This window comes from Charadrius vociferus, unplaced genomic scaffold, assembly GCF_000708025.1.
Source record: "Charadrius vociferus isolate BGI_N301 unplaced genomic scaffold, ASM70802v2 scaffold356, whole genome shotgun sequence".
Classification (NCBI taxonomy): domain Eukaryota; kingdom Metazoa; phylum Chordata; class Aves; order Charadriiformes; family Charadriidae; genus Charadrius; species Charadrius vociferus.
In genome coordinates, this window is record NW_009648717.1 from 1,004,611 (window position 1) to 1,026,351 (window position 21,741).

Genomic DNA, 21,741 nt, shown 5'->3' on the forward strand with positions numbered 1-21,741 from the left:
TTTAATCATGTAGTCTTTTGCTCTGCTTTGCTGTGAAAAGATGGCAGTATTATCTGAATAAAGACTGCAAGATCCCAATTTACCTTTTAATTTTTTATGGTTTCGGTATGTAATCTGACCTTACTGTAGTTACTGCATTTGTACATTTGACCAAACTGGAAATCAGTAGATACAATCGATAATTTCTGAAAGTTAAGGATATTTTTATCAGAAACAAGTCTTTAGTTCCCTGCCGTTTGGCCACTGGCGTTTTATCTATGAATTTCTTCCTGATACAGTGTTAAGTCAAGTTAATTTTATATGTCTTTTCATAAAAGTTAATTTTATTTATTAGAGACCAACACCATAATTTACAACTACTAACTACTTAATCAAGATTTTGCAATGTCTTGAATAAAACTGCAGCATGCCCACATCATTTCTGTCAGTGTGTGTTTAATCCTACCCAGGAATTATGGGATGGACTAGACTGCTCTTAAGATCCCTCCCAGTTGTGTTATTTTGTGATAATGTGTAAATCTTTCAAGCTATAAAATATGCATATGACTACAACTTTCAGTGATGCATTCGCATAAAAATGCATAAATTCTTTGGTAACTCCATGTAGTTCAAAAGTAATTTTTAAAGTGATAAAAACTTATTGGCTTGTAAGGGCCAAGAAGTATAATCTTGGTATTGGAGTTGTAAGGTCTGGACACGTAATTACTGCATAGACAAGAATGTGCAATTAGTGACTTTTTTCACTTGTGAAAGTGTGCTAATCAGAGGAGAGAATGTAAACTTTGCATCTTGAAAATATCTTGTTTATTTCTCGGTAAGTCTGTGTAAAACATGATGATTTTATAAACCAAGTGTAATGCTGTAATCTTTCTTTTTGCCTCTCAAAGTATCATCATGAGAGTCTTTTTAAAGACTCCTTTAAAAACTGCTGTGTTAGTACAATAGTGCTGATAATCTCAGGTGACAGTAGAACGTTTGTCATTAATCTGGGCACGTACAAGCAGGCATCATTTGAAAATTCTGCACAGTTTAAAGTCCGTAGGAACAGGATACGGTTTGCTGAACTTCGGAGGCGTAAGAACTAATTTTTTTCTAGTGCAGGGTTCCCAGGATTCTCCAGAAGGAATTCCTTCTGTCTGATGCAGTTGTCTTTCTGTAGCTTTGTGTCTTTCTACTTCACAAACAGATTAATTGTGACATTTTTAGTCTTCCACAGGTCTATCAGTTTTTACAGACAGTTTTGCGTATTTGCTGAAGTATGTCCAGCGTATTTTAAAAGATAACTGACAAAAAATAATCCTGAAACAGTGATACTTATATATGTTAAGAATTAATTTCTTGCCAAATTTTGTTATTTTGTCCTTAGACTGGTGCTTGTAGAGATCTTAGAAAATATGCACGGTTTTTGATTGGATAAATGTTTTAATGTTTGTTCACAGAAAAAACTTCACCGTCTGCGCTCTTTTGTTTTCAGGGCTTTTCTTGGTTGTTTTTTATGACAGTGCTACATACTAGTAAATTTTCTACTTTCTTTTCAGTTTCTTTATTGGGGGGGATTGTTTTTTTAAATACAAAGGTTGATGTAATGGTTACTTTTCAGGAAGTCCTGATGATGCTTGATAACTATGTAAGGGACTTCAAAGCATTGATTGACTGGATACAGCTACAGGAGAAGCTAGAAAAAGCTGATGCTCAAAGCAGGTAATTAGATTTATGTATTTTTTAACCTACATCCAAATACTGTCTCATAGTAAACTTAACTTTGTAGCAGAGATTCAGCAAATAGAACCAATTTTAATATTTGCTCTGGGGCGTCAGGAAGGAAATTTTCCTTTTGGACAGAGTTGGTGTGAAGACCTAGAGGGGATTTTATCCTCCCTGGTAGTGTTGTCAGTGAACAGCTGTGCTGGAACCGGTAAAGGGTTTGGAGGTATAGTATCAGAAAGGTATAACTGATTATGTCATTACAGTTGGTGCCCAGTGTTGAGTTTGTGCCTCAATGCCTAAGTTTTAGATTTGAGAGGTAAATAAGAAGTAAGGTTCTGCTGGTATAGTTTGTGCCTGTAGAAGGTGAGAGACCTCTAGTATGTGTGGAGTGATACGCTCTAGTTCTTCCGTTCTGCTTTGTTAGGTAGTGAGTTCAATCACTCATCTGCGCTGGTAGAGACGAAAAGTAGACCAAATATGACAGGGCGGTTTTATTAGTTGACTATAGATTGTTAATCCTGCTAATAGTACTGGAACCAGTTTAAAAGTAATTTATATAAGTGCTTTTCTGAATCTGTTTTCACCAGCAAGTTCTGCAAGTCTGATTTTGTTTTTAATTGCCAGTTGTAATCTTCATGTAATCAGATAGCTTCAGGAGCAAGAGTTAAAAATAAAAAAGAAAATAGCATCAACTTCAGTGAGATGCATAATGAAACTGCTACCCTGGCTTCTGCCTCGAACTATGTCTGTTTGGATGAGAACATTTTACGTTAGTGGCAGTTAACTTAAATCAACCTGTTCAATTATCTTTGCAAGTACACATTACTCAGTAAATGTTATTGCTGACCAAGTTTGGTATGTCGGCTTTTTTTCCTTTAAGGTGATAGAGGAATAGTTATTGCGAATTTTATTTTTAAACTTTTCTTTCCTGAATTTGCAGACCTACTTCATTAGCCTGGGAAGTAAAGAAAATGTCTCCTGGACGCCATGTGATTCCAAGTCCATCAACAGATAGAATTAGTGTGACATCAAATGCTCGAAGAAGTTTAAATTTCGGGTATGAAACCAGATCATAATTTTATTAAAGATAAAATAAGGATTCATTTGAAGCAGAGTTCATGAATATGCTATTTTTCTAGAGTAATCAATATATTGTTTTGCTGTTTATTAAGTCATATATACAATTATTTGCATTCATGAAAGAAAAGCACGTGATCTGTAAAAGAAAAATCCAATCAAGGACTTAATTTTTACTTCATTATATATTTAATTACTGGTCATTCCAAAGACCTGAAGATAAAATACAATGAGCATATTTCATGTCATCTGTTTAATACTCTCTTCCCACTACATAACAAAGGTCAAAATGTCTGTAATCAGCATTTTAAAATTGCCAGTGTAGACAATGCAAATGGCCAGCTGAGTGTGCAAAAGTAGATATAGGTCAAGACTGAAAGTGAAGTGAGATTATCATGATTCTGAAGAATAGCAAAATTGATCCTAGTTTAAATACAGAGCATATCATATACTACAATAAAGGATCTTTTACTTGTTAAAAAGAAAATGACTATTTGAAAGCAATTCAACAAAAATGTGCATAAACACCAATTTAGAGCAACGCTGTCTGTTGCTGTTTCACTTTTGGAGAGCACATATATGTCCAATTTAAATCTTTCTCTGGGTGTGTTTTTTCATTCATTTAGGTTTGTTGGGACCTAGAGCACGTACTGTACTGTTTCCCAAAGGATTACAATGTCCTCAGCAGAGATGTAGTATTAGAACATTTGGTCAGTACCTCTGAGTATTGAGCTCTCTTAAATTTTGAATATCAAATACTTCTGAAAAAATACTGCAAAGTCGGTCCGGTGGAAAAATTGCTCCAACGGTGCTAGGCTCTTTGTAGATGTATGTATTGATACCTACCCGACAACATGTGAGAGGTGTCTGCTTAAATGCATGATGGGGGAAAATGTACACAAGTAGTCAAATGAAAACTTTGGTGGAAATCAATGCTCTTTTGTTTTTATTAGAACAGAAACAATAGCTCGGCATAACAATGCCTTTCAGCTCGGCCCTTTTTTGTGTGTAATTACACTTTGCTTTTGTTACTGGAGCTGTTTTATTCACCATCACAGGGAGATGATAACCAACTGTGTGTTAGAGCAGCTGATAACAAGATGAGTTTCCTGTCCTTCAGACTTGCACATTTTTTCTTCTGTCTTAGCTTGCTTGTCTGTCTCAAAGCAAGGCAACACCAGACAACTACAATATTTTTTGTGTGTTTGAGAAAATATGATAGAAAATAAGGGGTTTGACATACTTGGTACTGTGGACATTTTTGACAGAACGCTAAGAATTGTTAGGAAAGGAATAGAGGACAAAGGAGAAGGTGGTGTTCTACCACTGTAGCAATTCTTAGTGAATGACTCGTACCTTTGGTTGTCTACATCTCTTCCCAAAAGTAATGTAGAAAAAGTACAGAAACTGAAAACGGGAACAATACTGTATCCAACAGTATTGAAGCAAAATAAAAGAATTTGGAGAAGAGATAACAAGAAGGGCATGACAAATAAAATCACTTACAGAGGACATGAGTAGGAAAATTTTGTTCATTGTTTTTCACGAATAGGAATTCGAAGTACTAAGTGAGATGATCAAACACCAAGCTTAAATTGTCAGAAGTATTTTTCAAGACTTAGTATGTAGAATTTGTTATTTTGTGATGCTTTGGATGCCAAAAACCTAAATGACTTCAGAAATTAATATCACAAAGATTGAAGTCCATCTTTGGTTATTAAACAGAGATGTGTTTAATAACCAAAGATGGACTTCAATCTTTGTGATACTAATTATTAAACACAAAGTTGTGTTCAATAAATTGCAACTTTTCAGTGTAAATTGCTACAACCTGGAGAATATGCCAAAGGAAAAGTCATTCTGTACCACACGGTTTTGATAGTTCCATACGGCCGAGCAAAAAAAACCATCAGAGACAAGGGTACGGGGCTTGGCCTCTTTTCCTGGTTTCCTCACATGAAAAATGGTATTGCATCCCCATAGGATCAATGGGCATTATTAAAAACAACCAACCAGCCACATTTTTATAATTTATGGAGTTATTCCTGGTAGGGTATTTTGATGATTGACTTCATAAAAATAGGGAATAATGACAAATTGACACCTCGCTGGGCTTAAAATAAGTGGACAGTTTGGATACATGGGGGTTTTCTACACATTTGCTTGAAACTTGCAAGATCTCAGTTTCTTTATCCTTGATTTGCTTTAGCTAATGAGGCAGCTGGATTTGTTGGACTGTTTTAATCAGTGTTGTAAAGCTTGGAAGAGAAATCGGTTGTATGATTGCAGATAAAATTACTCTTGTTACAGAAGAGAATTGGACACTTATTGAGCATGTGCTACTTGAATGTCACCATTTTCCAATTTAAAAAATTTTGCTTGCATTCACTTAAATAAAACTATATAGGTTTTTGCTCTAAGCCTTGTGCAGAAAATGGCAACTTTTTACAAAACTAAAACAAAAAAAACCTAAAAAAAAAGATTGCAGTTCTGTCCACCCAGAAATTCAGAGTTTGGGTGGTCAGTGTTACTTGGATCTGTCTGAAAGTTAGTAGAATGGCCTTCCAGATTTACAATTTATTTTTGATGAGTAGGTATTAGAAAATAGATCTGTTCCTTTATATATGTGACCTTGGAACAGAGTACATTATGGATTCGTGTGATCTACATTTACAGTTAAACCTGCGCGTTTTTGGACTTCCTGCCCATATGCTTCGTTAGACCCTTTGTATTAGTTATGGTTGCAGCCTATTCTGCGCAGTTCATTGATGAAATTAGGCTGGACCCAGGAAGATGCAATAGAAGAGCTGTTATATTTGGCCATAAATACTCACCATATGTTTATTTCTGTGATTTTAAAATTTGGTATGAGAGAGTGTTTCCTGTGAGAACTCTCAGTCCATCACTAAAGTATTGTATGTTTCAGTCATTAGACATTTAAAAATTTTAATCGGAGAATTTCACTTCTTGTTAAACTAGTTTCACTGACAACTAAATATAAAGAATCTCACTCGGATATTTTTCTCCAGGTGCAGCACTATTTTCTATCTTCGTCTAATTTTTCTGTGACTGGGAATGTGTCGTAGGCTATCCAAGGTAGTTAACTAATAGAAACAAAGAACCCCACACCCCACCTGCTGATTTATTGCGGCATCCTTGTTTCTGTGGTTAGGTTTATTTCTTTCCTGAGGGGAACTTACAGGGATTTTGCTGATGAGAAATCTACTGAGGCTTTCACGTTCAAGAACTACAAACATCATTTTTTTTTTAAAACAGTGGAAAGAGAAAAGGGTGACAGGCTGTGTGAAGAGTTACTATAATAAGCTTTTCTTGTTGTTTTAGAGTAGGTTCCAGTTTTTGGAGCTAGTTCTCAGTCTGAATCATTGAATGCCAAGATTAAGGAGGGAGTCTCCTGATAAAGTTTTCTAATGAGCCATTCTGTTATTTGATTAGACACTAAAAAGAGCTATGACTTTCATTTAGGAACCCCGCAGTGACAATTTCTGCAACGCGCCTGGCTCCTTCTGGTGTAAGTTGGGCTGATAAGGTGAAAGCCAATCATGGAACTAAAGGTGCCAATCCTGAGCTAGCAGCAGCGCAAACCTGCCTGCCACCTCCAGCACAGAAGGCATCGCGGAAAAACGGCAAGTCTCTTTAAGTGGTTTAAGTTACTTTCACAAACTGTGTGGTATAAAGTTAGTTCAGGGTGTGATGACCTATTTTCAAACCAAAATTAAGCCTAATTCTGCAAAATACAATTTTTAAATTAAGTATTGAGACAAAAGATTGATGCAGCCTTATATTGTGATAATTAAGCTTGAGACAAAGTTGTGTTTTCACAGATAGGTAACATTTCACTTTATTTCCAGTAACTAGAGTTTGATCTGTTAAAATACCAGTACGTAACACTCCCAGAAATGAAAGGTCTTTAGTCACAAACTATCTATCCAACTGCAATTTGGAATGGTTTAACAATATAAAGAGTAATAAGTGTCCAGGAATCTGTAAAAGAGCTCAAGGTAGTTTTTTGTGCCTGGGGAGATGGTGTTATTAGAACTGTGCTGAACTAACAAGTGATGGTTGGGTTGTGGTTTTTTTTTTTTTGAAGACAAGAGTTAACCACATTCAGTTATGAATTGTTTCTCTAAAGATTCTTCTTGGAGAATGCTTGAAACGGGGTCTTTTGTTCTAGAAGAGATTTGTTTAGTTGCAGACATAAAGAACTTTACCACTTGGTTTATAAAGTTAGTTTCTTTGCACACACTGGAACCATATGATTGTCTTCAGAGATGCATTTTTTCATTTATTTTTTTCATGTGTGGTCCCAGATGACTTTCTGCAAAATCAGTAGGCAGGATGTAGAAATGGATGTTCTAAAAGAAATTAAAAAGAAATGTTCATAATTTGTTGGATTTTTTTTTTTAAAGAAAAATTACTGGAAGAGCATGTATCAATTTAAGATAGTTGTATGTTCAACCTAGTAGTAGTAGAAGTCATGTATGGTGGTTTGGAGTCTTGTGGTATGTTATGGAACTAAATTACCTTGTGCAAATGTCTTGCGGTATAACCTAGGTGAGTTCAGTAGCATGCAGACTCTTATGGTTAGAAAAGAGCAACCAAAATCATACTCTAACAATGGTTGTTTGAATGAGAATTGATAGATGCTGTTTGCATGAGGGAATTTCTTGCTGTATATAGTTGCAGTGAGCTGGTTAGAGAACAGTAGCAGTTTGGCTGAGTTTTCAACACTGTAACTGAAGGTGTAATTCCACTTTAATTTTTGCCAGTAGTTGAAGCTATCCATAATTAAACCTTTTTCTGTTGATTATCACTGATATTAAAGTGGCAGACTGTTTTGTAAAATACCTTTATTAGGGATTCTTGTGTGCATTGAGAATTTTACTAGCTACGCCAGGAATAAAACTGATCTGCACTTCCATATGGATAACATATTTTTATGAGGCTAAAAGGAAAAGAAGAGACCTTATCCTTATGTTAGTTTTAGGCATTTAAAGGGCTGAAGGGTCAGTGTTGTGCTGTGTTTTATTGGCTGTTACCTGCAGCTGATGAGATCCAAAAAGAGCAAAGCCACTTAGGTCCTCTACTACTGGCCTATAAGTGTTCAGTAATTTTCACAATCCACTGTACTATACAATTCAGACTTGAAATATTTCATTTGAAGAAACAATAGTCATTCCATCTAGAGGCTTTGTTTATTCTTAAGAATCTCTTATCTCTGACATTCAGCATTGGAGAATTTAAATTAATTTCTCATGGCTGAATTGTAACGTTTTTAACAAATCAAATTTTCTTTAGGAGCATGTTATCCTTTGTATGGAGACTAGAATCACTTTGGTAAAATCAAATTAACCTCCCTGATTGGAACACAAGAGAATCTGTGAAGTTCGCGCAAAGGGAGTCACAAAGGCTCTTCACATGCATTATTAAAGCGGATATGAGGCTTGTGTATCATCTGCTCTGCCTGTGCACCAGCTAATGCGCCCACAGCTGTTGGGTACGTTGCGGCCTTGTGCCACCCTGTGATGCTCTCTTGCCTACCCTAACGCCCAGCTGCGGCTTACAGGGGCAAGATTTCTCTAAAACACGTTTTCTCCAGTGATTTCCCAACAGCATTATCGTTAGGTCTCACAATGGTTTTGTGAAACGGGCGAGTGGTATGATACTGTATCTGTTTCATGGTTGATGGAATTTCCAAATTTATCTAAATAAGTCCTTCGGGAGAAAGAGAAAACGCATTGTTTTCCCAGATATTTCTTTAAATTATTTTTTTCTGGATGCATAATTAAATTAGGTTAAATCATCTTATCTCATTTCCCTCATTAAGCTTGCTGTTACTCTCAATATTTTAATGAATTTTAAAAGTTGTTAATTTTGTCTTTCATGCTTGAGTGTTTTCTACAGTATGAAACATAGGGTAATCTTACTGTCTGACCGCTTTATGGCAAGAGAAAAGATTGGGTTAAGAACAGTAGTACCCAGAGGCAATAGCCTAGCATGAAATGAACTCCCAGGAGCTTGTGGTAAGAAGTGAGATAGGTGATACAAGTTTAGAGTGTGTATTAAGACTGCAAGTAGATGCTTGCAATTAGAATAATTGTTTATTGTTTGTACATAACTTAGGAGAAAGGGCAGTCAGGAACATGTAAACTTCTCGGAAATAGCGAATGGGGTTTTTTGTTCCCACACTTGAAATCTGGTTTTATTTTATTATTATTCATTATTATTTATTATTATTATTATCTTTCCAGTATTAATTGCTCATGTCGATAGTTGTGAATAGATGTGGTTTGTAATGTGGCTAATACTTCAGACTTCACAGGCCATACAGTCCTCCAAAGCAACTGTCCTGGTTTGGGCTCAGACATGCTGGCACCTGATCTTGTGGAAGCATCCGTAGCTTCTGCGTATTGAGAGCAATGTCATCACAGACAGCAAAGGACAGTTTATTCCTGACTGAGTTGCAAATTCTTAAGCACAATTTCTGTTGAAAATTTTGCTTTCATTTTCCTTTTTTGATCTTTTTTTTTTCCTCTCATATTTTTAAGTGACCATTAAAAGTGGCCTGACAATTAACATCTCTAATTAAAGTCTTGCCTATTAACTCACCATCTCTTGTTACGATTTGTAAAGTTGCCACTTCTTGCACCACTGCAGTTTCTCTGTTTTTTATTTATTTTATTGTTCTGGTTTTCACGTCTTCTGCCCTGTAACTGTGTTTTGGCTGAGTTCATGTATCTAGATTTGCTTCCAGATTCTCAAGTAATCACGGTTTTCCAAAGGGCTTCTCAGATGCAATAATACTACTTTACACTTAAAAGAAAATACTGGACCTGAAGTTTAGTAATGAGGGGGAAAGGTCAAATAGGCTTTAGTAGTGTGTTACTTGCAAGTAGATTTTGAAAAAGGGACATACAGCTCCTGAGAAGAACTCCTAAGCGTTTTGCACATGCTTGCCCACATTTATATATTGATGTTGCCGGTGAGGCTGCTTGGCCAGTTCTTCCAGGTGGAGTAACTTGGAAAGAATAAGGCCCCGGCGGCTCTGAGGGCCTCCAGATAACAGATGGCTTGTCACTTCCCTGTAACACAAGAGCAGGGAGGGGCAGGGAAGTTCAGATGAAACTAGAGAATGATCAAGGTAGTCAAATGAATTATTCATTAACAAAACTCTGGGCGTAATCAAACCCAGCGTGTGATACTTAGCCTGTGGAGATGGCTACTGGGGCTATATGAAAACTATTCCAGACTTGGGGAAAAAAGTGAAGGGAGGGAGGAAGGGTGATGCCCTACTGAGTATTAACTTTGCTTCAGATTAGGAACTCTGTGATCTAATGTCAATGAATGTATTAGCTTTGCAAACTTTTTGTTAAAAGCATGCCTGGAAAAGACTGACCATTAGACTGATAAGTGAATTAAAATTAAAAAGTAACTTCTTGTGCTCAGCTACTTGTCAGGTGGCATAAAGCTGTTAAGGTGTTTCCAAATATTTCAACAGTCTGAATGCTTGCATTAAAAACTGGTTTGTATTTAAAAAATTCACCAAGCACACACAAGTATTTCTGTGCTGTTAAAATATTTGGATGAGTCTTGAGTAATAATTCTGAATCTGAGAGTGAACAAATACAAATTAAAAATTGAACATGTATGACTTTTAGTAAAAGATTCACTCTTATTGTAATAAGTGTGATTATGGCTCTGCTGTGCTCTGAATGATTTTATTCTGATTAATTCTGTCATTTGAGAGTACTAAGAAATATGCCATGAAACAAGGAATCAATTGGGCAAGGCAGGCAAGATTTTTTTAAAATTTTTTTTGGTAGAATTGACTGCAGTTGATATTAGTAGAAGATATTAGAAGATATTAATACAATTATTACTAAGATATATATGATTAATATATCTTATTATATAGATATTATTAAAATTATCTTTACATGGTAGATACTACTAAAGGGTATCTCCTGATCTTTTTTAATGTAGAAAAGTCGCCTTAAGAGCTGACCTCAAGTTTTGGAACAAGTAGATGTGAAATCTTGCAACAATCTTGTTTCGTAAATAGCAAGAAGAAGGAATTGCAATCCCGAAGTCTGCTGCAGTAAAGCAGTGGAGTTTTTTGGCTGATTTCAGCAGTCTTCTGAACAGTCTGTTGGTTGTCTGCATGTTACTTGCCAGGGAAATTTCTTGGCCAAATTTTATCGTAAGCTGTGTACAGCAAAATCTTTGTGGTCCTCCCAATAGCAAAAGTCGGTGGGGTAGGAGCGGCTGTGATATACAAGGGGCCAAAGCAGTCCTTGTTGTGCAGGGCCATATTCTACACAGGCTGCGTGCCTGGAGCTGTCTGCAGTAAATCTGTTTGTGATTCTTGCAGAATTAAAACCCTATTCCCTGGAGATAAGATTGTCTCTGAGTGGGTAATAACATGTTTTGATCACTTGGTCCTGTAGGTAATACAATTTTTTCCATATAAAGATGAAGAAATGAAAATAAAGCCAAAGTTGCTTACAGGGGTCAAATGGAAAGTCTGTGGTAACACAAAAAATATAATCTGTATCTTTTTGACTGCTGTTCCCCTCTCTAATCAGCGGTGCATACCAAAGCATGTACAAGTGCACATCGAGGGAACGAACATAGAAAGGCTTTTTGCGGAGGTATGCTGTCTCTGGTTACCGTCAGTAATCTGAAGAGATCAGCTACAGTCATTCACACAAAGTTTTGGAATTTTGGTTTTTTTAAAATATACAGCGAATTTTCTAGAGCCAAACTATCAACAGTAAAATATTAAATTCAATTACCTTTTTGGATCTCTCATATTATCAGTATTGTTGAGGTTTGTGAACAATAATATAGTGATGTAAAACCAGCTACTGCATGAGCTGCTCAGCTAAGGTAAATATCAGTACGGTCCTGTTTGCTTCACTGGTAACTCATGATTTACACCAGCCGTCGGTCTAGGCTGCTGTGTTTCATCCTGAGATGTTAGAAGAACCCAGTACTTAAACGGGCACTTAACGTTTGTAAAATGCTAGATGCCAAAGGCAGCAAAGTATGCAAGTGCCGTTAGTTCTGGTTTAGTCTCATTTCCAGTTTACTGGTTACTGCTGATGTTGAACATCAGTTCAAGACCACCTGAAGGTAGTTTAGTTCAGTAGGTACAATGGTTTTGCCTTTTACCTAATACAGTCTTCATTTTTATTCACAGTCCTATGGCTGTGCCACTGCAGTGCTTTGTAATATAGCACTTCTGGTGAAAGTGTTGGTACCAGAATTTCTGTGCTTGTGTTAGAGTTGCCAGAAACACGTGCCCTGGAGGGAAACTTAAAAAGACTCAAGCATTTTTGACCGTGAAAATTAATGTTAAGACAGGTCCTTTTTATGTATTGTAAATGGCTTTAAAATAAACATACTGTTCTGAAAGGAAGAAAAAATGTGTTCTTTCATCTCCCTAGGGGTGTGTTGACCTGCATATAGATGTTATGGGCAGTCCATAAAGATGGTTCACTTCTTGTAACCTAACCATCACGTGTTCCCACTGAAAGCAGGTGGTATTTTTAGAGAGCATAACACTTTTATCTTGTATTTTTTACACTGCTTTATGTTTTGCTTTTAAAAAGCAGATCTCTAGAAACGCAAGTTTTAAGCCAGTCTTTAAGTTGGTAACTTGCAATTCATCATAATATACAAATCACTCCATTTCCTCACCACCCGTGGGTGTTTCAAATTACGTTTTTTGACAACCAAGTAGACTCATATTTATTCCTATTCGTATTTATGTTAAACTTTAATATTTGAGCTCTGATCTTTCTGCCTGAGCTACAGGACCATCTTTGTTAGTAAAAGCTTTAGAAATACCCAGAGAATGAATTTTGTTATACAAGTTGTATTCTATTGTAGATTTTTTCCTCTCCGTAAAGCAGGCGAGTTAGTGTTGGCTTTTTGATTCTCTACTCCAGGTAAAAATAATCTCCCACGCCCTTCTCTTTCCTTTATGTGAATGATCCTAAAAGTAGCTTATGCCAAAAGTATGTTGGAAAATATTGTGCATAGTTAGTTCTTGAGTTTTTTGCGAGAACTTTTGTTCAGCAAATAGACACATGTAAGCTTACCTTTCACACTTGTGAGCTGCACCATCAGGTCTCAAAAGAATCACAGTCATTTCAGGACGTGTGGGAAATGTGCTGGTATTAATTGCTGGCCCAAAAAATGTCATATAGGGGGAAGAGGGTTCACCTTGATAGTCTAGAAATCTGATCACACTGAAGACCTGATACTTCAGGCAGACAAATGTAACTTTGAAGGCCTTGCAGGTATGTATTAGATATCAGAAGTGATCAGCAAGTTGTATTTAGCAGTCATCAAAGTAATCGAACAAAGCTACTCTTTCTATTTGCTCCTTCCATTTGCAGTCCCACTGTAGCCATATTTTGCTATTTCTTGGAATCCAGGAAAATGAAATTTCCAAAAGCTGACACTGATTAGTAGATTTTTATTGTCAGAATGAATCAAATGAAAAAAGTAAACAAAACATTTCTGGAAGAATAGTAAGCCACATTCTGGACAATACTTTCCACAGTAAGTGGAAATTATTGCAATTACGTCTGTACTTGCAGAGATTTGCACTTTCTCAAAAGACCTCTAACTTTACTGTTGCTACAAAGAACTGGAGTGTGCTTGCTTTGTTGTGCTTTACCATCTTGTGAAACAGTAACATAGGCATGAAAAGCTTAAGCAGATTTTTGCCATTTTTCACGTGGTTTTTGTGTATGAACAACTTAGCTACTTGAAGTAGCAGAACTGGTCCCGTGAATAGGTGTTCAGTGTTTGTGAAACTGATAGCACTCTCTGAAGTAAAAAGCTTTGGTAAGGAATATTTCATTGACTTTTTTGGTATTGATTTTTAAAGAGAATATTTTTATCACACAACTTCTGTAATAAAATAGTTGTTCATAATGCTTCTATTTATAAGTATCTCTTTCTTAGAATGGGGTGTTTTATTTTTTACGTAGATCGAAAGGATGCAGAGGGCTGGGAAACAGTTCAGCGTGGAAGGCCTGTTCGATCTCGATCCACAGCTTTGGCAACAAAACCTCCTGTAGCTGCAGAATTACTGAAGTCCAAAGGTGACAGTGACAAAGAAAATGTCGTTTCGCCACCATCAGAGAATAAGTGTGGGAGTTCGCTCACGGACAGTGGTGCATCCAAAAGCATGGAGCTTGTACAGAATGATCCTTTACATCAGTCTGAAGGTCCTCTTACTGAAAGGACCCAGGTCAGTACAATTTTGAACTACTTTCTAACCTTAAACCTTGCTACTTTTTCTTTAGAGCATTTTCGAAATGTAGTGATGTCTAGAGCTTTTATTCACTAACCAAATTGGAAAAGGATTTAAAAATAATGGCTATTTCAGTTATGTTTATGGAAACACATCAAGATGTTGGCACAAATAGGCAAGTTTAAAGTCATGAGATGAACCGTATATTTTACAATGCTGTGGACAGGTTTCCCATGTTTTCTAAAAACTCGGCATTAGGCACATCTCACACATAGAAGATTTCTGGTAGAAAGATCCAACTTCCTCAAGGTTATGAACAACTGAAGTATATGTGGAGTTATTTGCATCACTGACTGTGAGATGGCAGGTTTTTTTGTTAAAATCCTCTTGACTCCAGTGACTTTAAAAACCAGTATGTTACATGTCATTTATTTTGGAAATGCCTCTTGTTAGTTCACAGCACACGCCTCAGAAGACAATGGGAGCACTGGCACACCATTGCAAGAAGATTCCTTACAAACTGTTTCTGAAATATCTCCAGTTATCACAAATACTGACAGTACTTCAAAAACTCTGCAGATTAATGAAGCTTCCTCCCTGATCACTGATACTGCACACCGGCATCAAACAGAAAAAGCTAAAACTGAAGCTGAAATGGATCCCTCAGATATTTCAAATGTGAGTGCTGCCAGATTGGTAAGAAATCTTACAAGATTTCCAAGTAAATAATGAATAAAGCCTTAATTTTCTTACACTGTGTTGCACAGTGCTTATTGTTAGCCTGTTGTAGAAATTGTAGAAAAGTCTATAAGGGACTTACTGTAGAAAAAAAAAAAGACTTTTCATGATAGGATTTAATTCCAGTAAAAGTTTCTGAACTTAAACTAGAAAGATATAAATATGTTATTTGGAATAGAGAGATCTATGGTCTCATTACTTTTTTTTACATTATGCATGCCGTAGTTTTTCATTTCCTTCCACTATCAATCTTTTTAAGTCAGACTCTCATTGAATTCTTACTCCAGTTTTGCTAATTATTCAAACTGGAAACATGGGATATCAAAATTATGTTAGAAACAAATGTATACCTCTGCCTTTTAAGACTAGCTGAACTGCTTTCTTGGGTCTTCCTATACGACTAGCAATTTGGACGAATGCCATTCTTAAGTAACAAATATGAGGTCGGTATTCTGTTATTCTGTGGCTTCCCAAAAAAGATGTCCTTTCTTGTCTGTAGAATTCCGCAGGTTTCAAGGTGTGTCTGCTTTACTGGCTTCTCTGAGTGGAGAATTGCAGTAATGCTACGTAAAATCCAGGTTATGTTTTGTTTTGTTTTTTTTCAGAAACTAGATTAAAATTCTGCTTTGCAGAAGTTTTCCTGTAAATCTCTTTCGCTTTAACATCTTTTATAAAGTGGACTCCTGCTAGGTAATTTCCAAGTCAAGTATCTGTTTGGTTTTAGAGCTGATTTCTGGCATCTCATCCACTAACATTGTTTCAGAATCTCAGTTATTAACAGTTCAGGATGCTGACGGTTTGGTGGGTTCTGTATCTCCTGTGATTGTTTTACTACTCTAAATAGATCGCTTTGAACACTGATTTGTGTGTGGTAGCGCATTGTTTGGTAGCTGGAGTGGAAATGAACCAGTCAACAATGGACATTAGAGCAGGACAAGACAATTGGTCAGCATATACAGGCTCACGTTCTCACCTAACTATCTTGCCATTCATGGTGCAAAAACAGTGTAGCCTGAGATTCCGTTGTATTAACTACGGTGGAGTTTCCAGATACAGTTCATCTGCAGATCCATTTTCATCTTTAAATAATACTTTGCAGCGTGATTCCTTTTCTGGAGGTAAGAGCAGGGCATGCCATTCATGTTTCAGAGTATGCATTGCTGAGCCCCTAAGACTAGGTATTTAAAAGAATAATTAGAGAAGAATTGTCTTTGTTGCTTTTAATGACAATGTTTGTGTAATATGTTTTGGAATGATGTGAATGATAATTAATTTCATAAGTGTTTCTTGTAGCCGTTAAATGAGTTAACAGTTGCTAACAGTTTTAGTGGGGTTTATATTTCAGTTACCTTCACAAAATATAGCAGTAAAGGAACTACGAGTAATAAAAGTTGAACAAAATATCGTATAATTCATATTAACTCTATAGAAAACGTTTTTTTGTGCCTGTTACTGATTTTGGATTTTTTTCTGGTTTTATGTTTCCTGCAGTCTATGGCAGAAGTCCTTGCTAAGAAGGAAGAGTTAGCAGATCGCCTGGAAAAGGCGAATGAAGAAGCCATTGCTAGTGCTATTGCAGAAGAAGAGCAATTAACTAGAGAGATTGAAGCAGAGGAAAACAACGACATTAATATTGAGACTGACAATGACAGCGATTTCTCTGTGAGTGTTCAATGTATTTTGAAGTACCCAACTTCAAGCTGTCTCTGATGACAGCGAAGTATCAATATAGAATTTGTTAGTGTTCATTTTTGCATTACTGTAAAGTGTTTTACATGCAAAGAAAGTAAATGGTGTCATGTAATAATTACCCATACTGTCTAAGGTACATTTAATCTCACTAAACTCAGCAGCAGAGTGCTGCTGAGTGATACAAAGTCCTCTGATGTTGTGGTCGTTGTCCTGCTGCCGATTTCTGTGTGTGGAACTGGAGAGTTGGGACTTGTTATTTTCATTGCTATCATGTGGTGCTACCACACGGTGCGACCACGCAGGAGTGACTCTAGGTGAAGCAGAAGTCTCCGTTTCTACGATCAGAAACACAGGAACAGTGTCTGTCTTTGAGATGGCTAGTTCCCTTTGGAAACATTGCGGAGTATCGCTGCGTTGGCACTGCACATTGTGTGTGTGGACCTGCGCATTCAGGTTTATGTTTTTACTGTCTGGGTCATATTAAATTTCAGGCTGGTATCGGCAATGGAAGCATATCTTTCTGTGGCATGTCAATGGACTGGAATGATGTTCTGGCAGATTACGAAGGTAAATTTTCATATATTACTGTGCTTACATTGAAATGGCAGCAAAATTTAGAAGAATGTCCATTTTATTCATGGCTAGTTAAGGTTTCAGAAGATCCCCCTAACAACTAAATATTATTCCAAGTTATGTTATGTTTTTACGTTATTTCCTTAGGAAAGAGGGACTTCTGTTCAAGCTATCTCTGCATGTCTTTGTTCTTCAGCTCTCTTCCCCCATAGTTCCATTAGAATTTTAAAATTTGTTACCCGGTTTTATCTTAACATTTGCATAAAAGCGTAATAAAGTCATTAAGTGCATAAATGCACAGGGATTAGAGATGCTTCCATCTGTGTTAGCACCTTCCTTAGGCTCAAGAGAACCCGTTTGAGAGAGAACTTCAAGATAGACTAAGCCTCATTAATTGCACTTCTCCTGGAAATGTGTGTTTAAATTATCTAAGTCTTTGTTTTCTTTATGCACAGCTCGTGAATCATGGCGCCAGAGTAATTCTTGGGGAGACAGAGTGGAAGAAGAGCCTGCACGTCCGCCTGGACATGGAATACACATGCATGAGAAACTGTCGTCGCCGTCCCGCAAAAGGTTTGAGAGTTGTTAACCTGTCTTGATTAGCCAGTGAAAACAAGCAACCAATCTCATGGCTGCATGAAACTGTTCATAAATCTACTTTCTTTAAGTCTGTGGGTGGAAAGTGTTACAGAAATCAGTGTGTTATTTTCCTACCGAACTAGGCTCGTGCTGTGTTGTCCAGTTAAAGATTTGAAGACTAGAAGAACAGTATTTACGTTGAGGGGAAATAATTGCCCTCCAGTGGCCTGTTTGTTTTCTCTTACTGAAAATGACAGAATTGTTTGCAGCGCTGTCAGTGTTGTCTCACTTGCTTTTGCTCTGCTTTGTTTTTCATTAAAAGAACAATAGCAGAATCCAAAAAGAAACATGAAGAGAAACAAATGAAAGCTCAGCAGCTGAGAGAAAAGTTACGTGAAGAAAAAACACTGAAGCTTCAAAAATTAATGGAGAGGGTAAGCTTTCTGTAATACAAAGAAGCCGGTCTGCTGCCTTTCAGAAAAGCTTTTTCCCCACATAGCCTAGAAATGTTAGAGATTAAAACTAGTGGTGAACTGAAATTTTCCTCTGAGTGTGAGTTCACATAGTTTTCATAGATGACTCGTGCATCACAGGTGTCCCTGCCCATGGCAGGAGGCTTGGAACGAGATGATCTTTAAGGTCCCTTCCAACCTAAACCATTCTGTGATTCTATGGTTAAAGAAGGCATTATTGCAAATCATGAACTTCTGCGAGAGTGTTGCTGACATACTGTACTGACACAGTTTCAGGGAAGACACGATGAAAATAGAAATGCGTTGCATGTATCTAACATAAATGCTAACCTCACCTAACTGAAGTAGTTGGCGAATCGGTGTACTTTGGGTTAAACTGGATGCAGGCTTTGTGTAGGGCATCAAAATGTTTTATTACTGTGAATAAATCTTCAAATATTAGAAAATTTTGAGGAAAATTCAGGCCCTCTTTTCAGTTACTGCATTAGTAATGAATTTACTCATTATATATAGGAGAAAGATGTACGGAAATGGAAAGAAGAATTACTAGATCAAAGACGCAGGATGATGGAGGAAAAATTACTCCATGCAGAATTTAAACGTGAAGTGCAGCTACAAGCAATTGTGAAAAAAGCACAAGAGGAAGAAGCTAAAGTAAGTTACTTTGTTTTAAAGGGCAACTATTTAATAGTTGTGCTTGTTTATGTTTTGTACTTCAGACTGCTCTTGACTAGGTTGTCAAGGATGGTGCAAGTTAGATGTGAACACGTGTGAACCATGAAGCAGAGAAATGCTGATCTCTAAAACAGGCAGTTGTTATTACACATCATGGTGGGTTGGACTGCACGAAAATATTGGTTGAAGTAAAGAACTTACAGTCATCTTGCTGCATTTGTTCCTCACAGACAGTATGGCAGCATTTTTTGTGATAACTCGTCCTCCTGGAAGGAGTAGATGATCAGATTATCAATTCTTTGCTTTCCAGCATGCAGAATGAAAAGTGGGGAGAGCTAATTGCTCTTCTCCTTTGTTAAACATCCATTCTATATCCAGCATTCTGCGTCCTCCTTAAACAATAGTTCTGTTGCTGTGTTTTGTACCACTAATATTGTTAAACAGTTGGAAATAAATAGAAATTTACATTTAGCACGTGACAATTATTCTAAGATAAGTATTTTGTTTACTGCTCGTCTGACTTGGATATGTAATATCATAAGATGAGCCCTAGGTGCATGCATTTTGGTTTATCTTATTCCTATTGCTTTGTTGAACATTGTTGTGGTTTAACCCCAGCCAGCAACTAAGCACCACACAGCCACTCGCTCACTCTCCACCCCGGCCCTGGTGGGATGGGGGAGAGAATACAGAGTGTAAAAGTGAAAACTTTAATGGGTGAAGAGAAAAACAGTTTAATAATTGAAAGAAAAATAAAATGCAATAATAATAATAATAGTAATAATAACAGTAAAAAAATGTAATGAAAAGGAAAATAAGAAAGACACAGAAATAAAACCCAAGAAAGGCAAGCGATGCAAATGGAAACAATTTTTCACCACCATCCGGCCGATGCTCAGCCAGTCCCCGAGCAGCAGCCCCACCGCCAACCCGCCCCCTAGTTTTATCGCTGAGCATGACCTCATATGGCACAACATTTGGTCAGTCGGGGTCAGCTGTCCCGGCTCTGTCCCCTCCCAACTCCCTGTGCACCCCCAGCCTACTCGCTGGTGGGCGACGTGAGGAGCAGAGAAGTCCTTGGCTCTGTGTGAGCCCTGCTCAGCAGCTAAACCATCCCTGTGTTATCAGCACTGTTCCCAGCACAAATCCAAAATGTAGCCCCATGCTGGCTACTGTGAAGAAAACTAACCCGATGCCAGCCAAAAACCAGCACAACATAAGTGAAATGTTTTATTTTAAAGACTTATTCCCAAGCAAAGATATGTGCATCTACTTAAAACTAAAATGTTACATTATATAATGAGCGTGTATCCCAGCTCTGATTGATGCAGTTGTTCATCCTTATTATTTAAGATAAGCACAACAAAACTGATTTAGCTTTTTTACTTAGTCACTGTTTCTGTCTCTTGGATTAAAATGATTCCTAGATTACCTAATTCAGTGTAACGTACCTTCATTATTATTTCATTACACCGGTGTGACTTCTATAATCATATTAACTAAATCACACTTGCCATAATTCCCTAGCTAAGCAGATGTTTCAAGTATTCTGTGTGTTTAAATGTGTAAGATCTACTGCCTCTTGAGGTTCTTGTGTTCTGGAAATAAAGGTTAATTGGGATTGGGCCAGAAGGCTTTAGAGAAATAGCTGACAGGTAGTGTATGTAGCTGAAGACCGTGGTAACTGTTGCTGCCCAATTGGTTATCTAAATTCCCTGTGCTCACTTGTCTACTGAAATGTGAAATCCATTCTGTAAATGGATTCTAGTTAATAAACAAAGCAACAAATATTATCCTGCCACCCTTTACATGATATGTAGTTGTATGTCCACGTATCTTCTCTTTACTTATTTCTTTTGTGGATTCTGACAGAGCACGATCTTTGAGTACAGCCAAAGAATTTCTGTTTCAGTCATAGGTTTGGGTATGGTTTATAGCTGACACATTTTTGTTTTTCCTCAATAACTTCGGTTCTAAAATTTTGATTTTATTAAATCAAAGTTAAGTTAGAGTTTGATTTTTCCCATCCATATACATTTCTAAAGCATTTAAAGGCCTAAAGTTGACAAGAATTTTATTCAGCAACATTGTAGCGAGGACAAAATATTGATTACCTTCGTAGACCTAAGTAGTAGAAAAGCATATTCTTTGATATTTTTAGTATACACATTAAAGTACTTTTAATTTAGGCTTTTCACATGATTTTCTTTTTTTTATTCTTGTGTATGGCACTGTCCTGTGGTTGAAAAAAAAAAAAAAAGTGAAATACAGATAAGAAATATTAAGACAATGAGCTTTTTCAGTTTTTTTCTTATTTGTAGTATGTATACTTTTTTATTCAGTAAGTACCCATCTATTTAAAGTTAGATCAAAAGATCTGTTGGATTCTACTAGCACTTACGTATTTTTACTGATTTATCCAGCTGGGTGTCTCATTTTGTGAGTGAGAGAATAGACTAATGAAGTCTCGTTGCTGAGAAGACTGGGAAGATTTTCCTGGTATTTGCCCAAAGTTTCTTGGTTTTCTGATACAATTCAGTTTCTCTTTGTTTATATTCCATGACCTATCCTCTTAAAAATAACAAAATAAATAAAAACAAGCAAAAAACCCAAACCCTCCCCCCAGAAAACCCCAAACCAAACCAAACAAACAAAAACAAAAAAAAAAAAACCCAAACCAAAGCCTTATTTTCAAACATGGTAATTTTCCAACCCATTCTGGAGAAACATCCCACCAGTTTAATTATCAAATGGATAATTAACAAATGGATGGAATTCCTGAAGAATGAGACTTATTTCAACTTCTCAGATATTTCTTACACTTTCTGATTGTTTGCAGGTGAATGAAATTGCCTTTATAAACACCTTAGAAGCTCAGAACAAACGTCATGATGTGTTGAATAAACTAAAAGAATATGAACAACGCTTAAATGAATT

The 21,741-nt window shown here is 36.7% G+C and overlaps 1 protein-coding gene across 1 annotated transcript in view; it reads left to right on the top strand.

Annotated features, from left to right (window-relative positions):
• SCAPER (S-phase cyclin A-associated protein in the ER) overlaps positions 1-21,741 on the top strand; it is a 162,202-nt gene that overhangs the window by 27,872 nt on the left and 112,589 nt on the right. The window contains exons 5-15 of the mRNA XM_009886675.1: positions 1,601-1,701; positions 2,648-2,764; positions 6,268-6,428; positions 13,809-14,071; positions 14,528-14,752; positions 16,304-16,474; positions 16,996-17,071; positions 17,533-17,650; positions 17,979-18,090; positions 18,643-18,783; positions 21,644-21,741. The exon at positions 21,644-21,741 is cut by the window's right edge and continues 64 nt beyond it. Of these exons, the coding sequence (XP_009884977.1) occupies positions 1,601-1,701; positions 2,648-2,764; positions 6,268-6,428; positions 13,809-14,071; positions 14,528-14,752; positions 16,304-16,474; positions 16,996-17,071; positions 17,533-17,650; positions 17,979-18,090; positions 18,643-18,783; positions 21,644-21,741 (1,583 nt within the window). The remainder of the gene's footprint in view (positions 1-1,600; positions 1,702-2,647; positions 2,765-6,267; positions 6,429-13,808; positions 14,072-14,527; positions 14,753-16,303; positions 16,475-16,995; positions 17,072-17,532; positions 17,651-17,978; positions 18,091-18,642; positions 18,784-21,643) is intronic.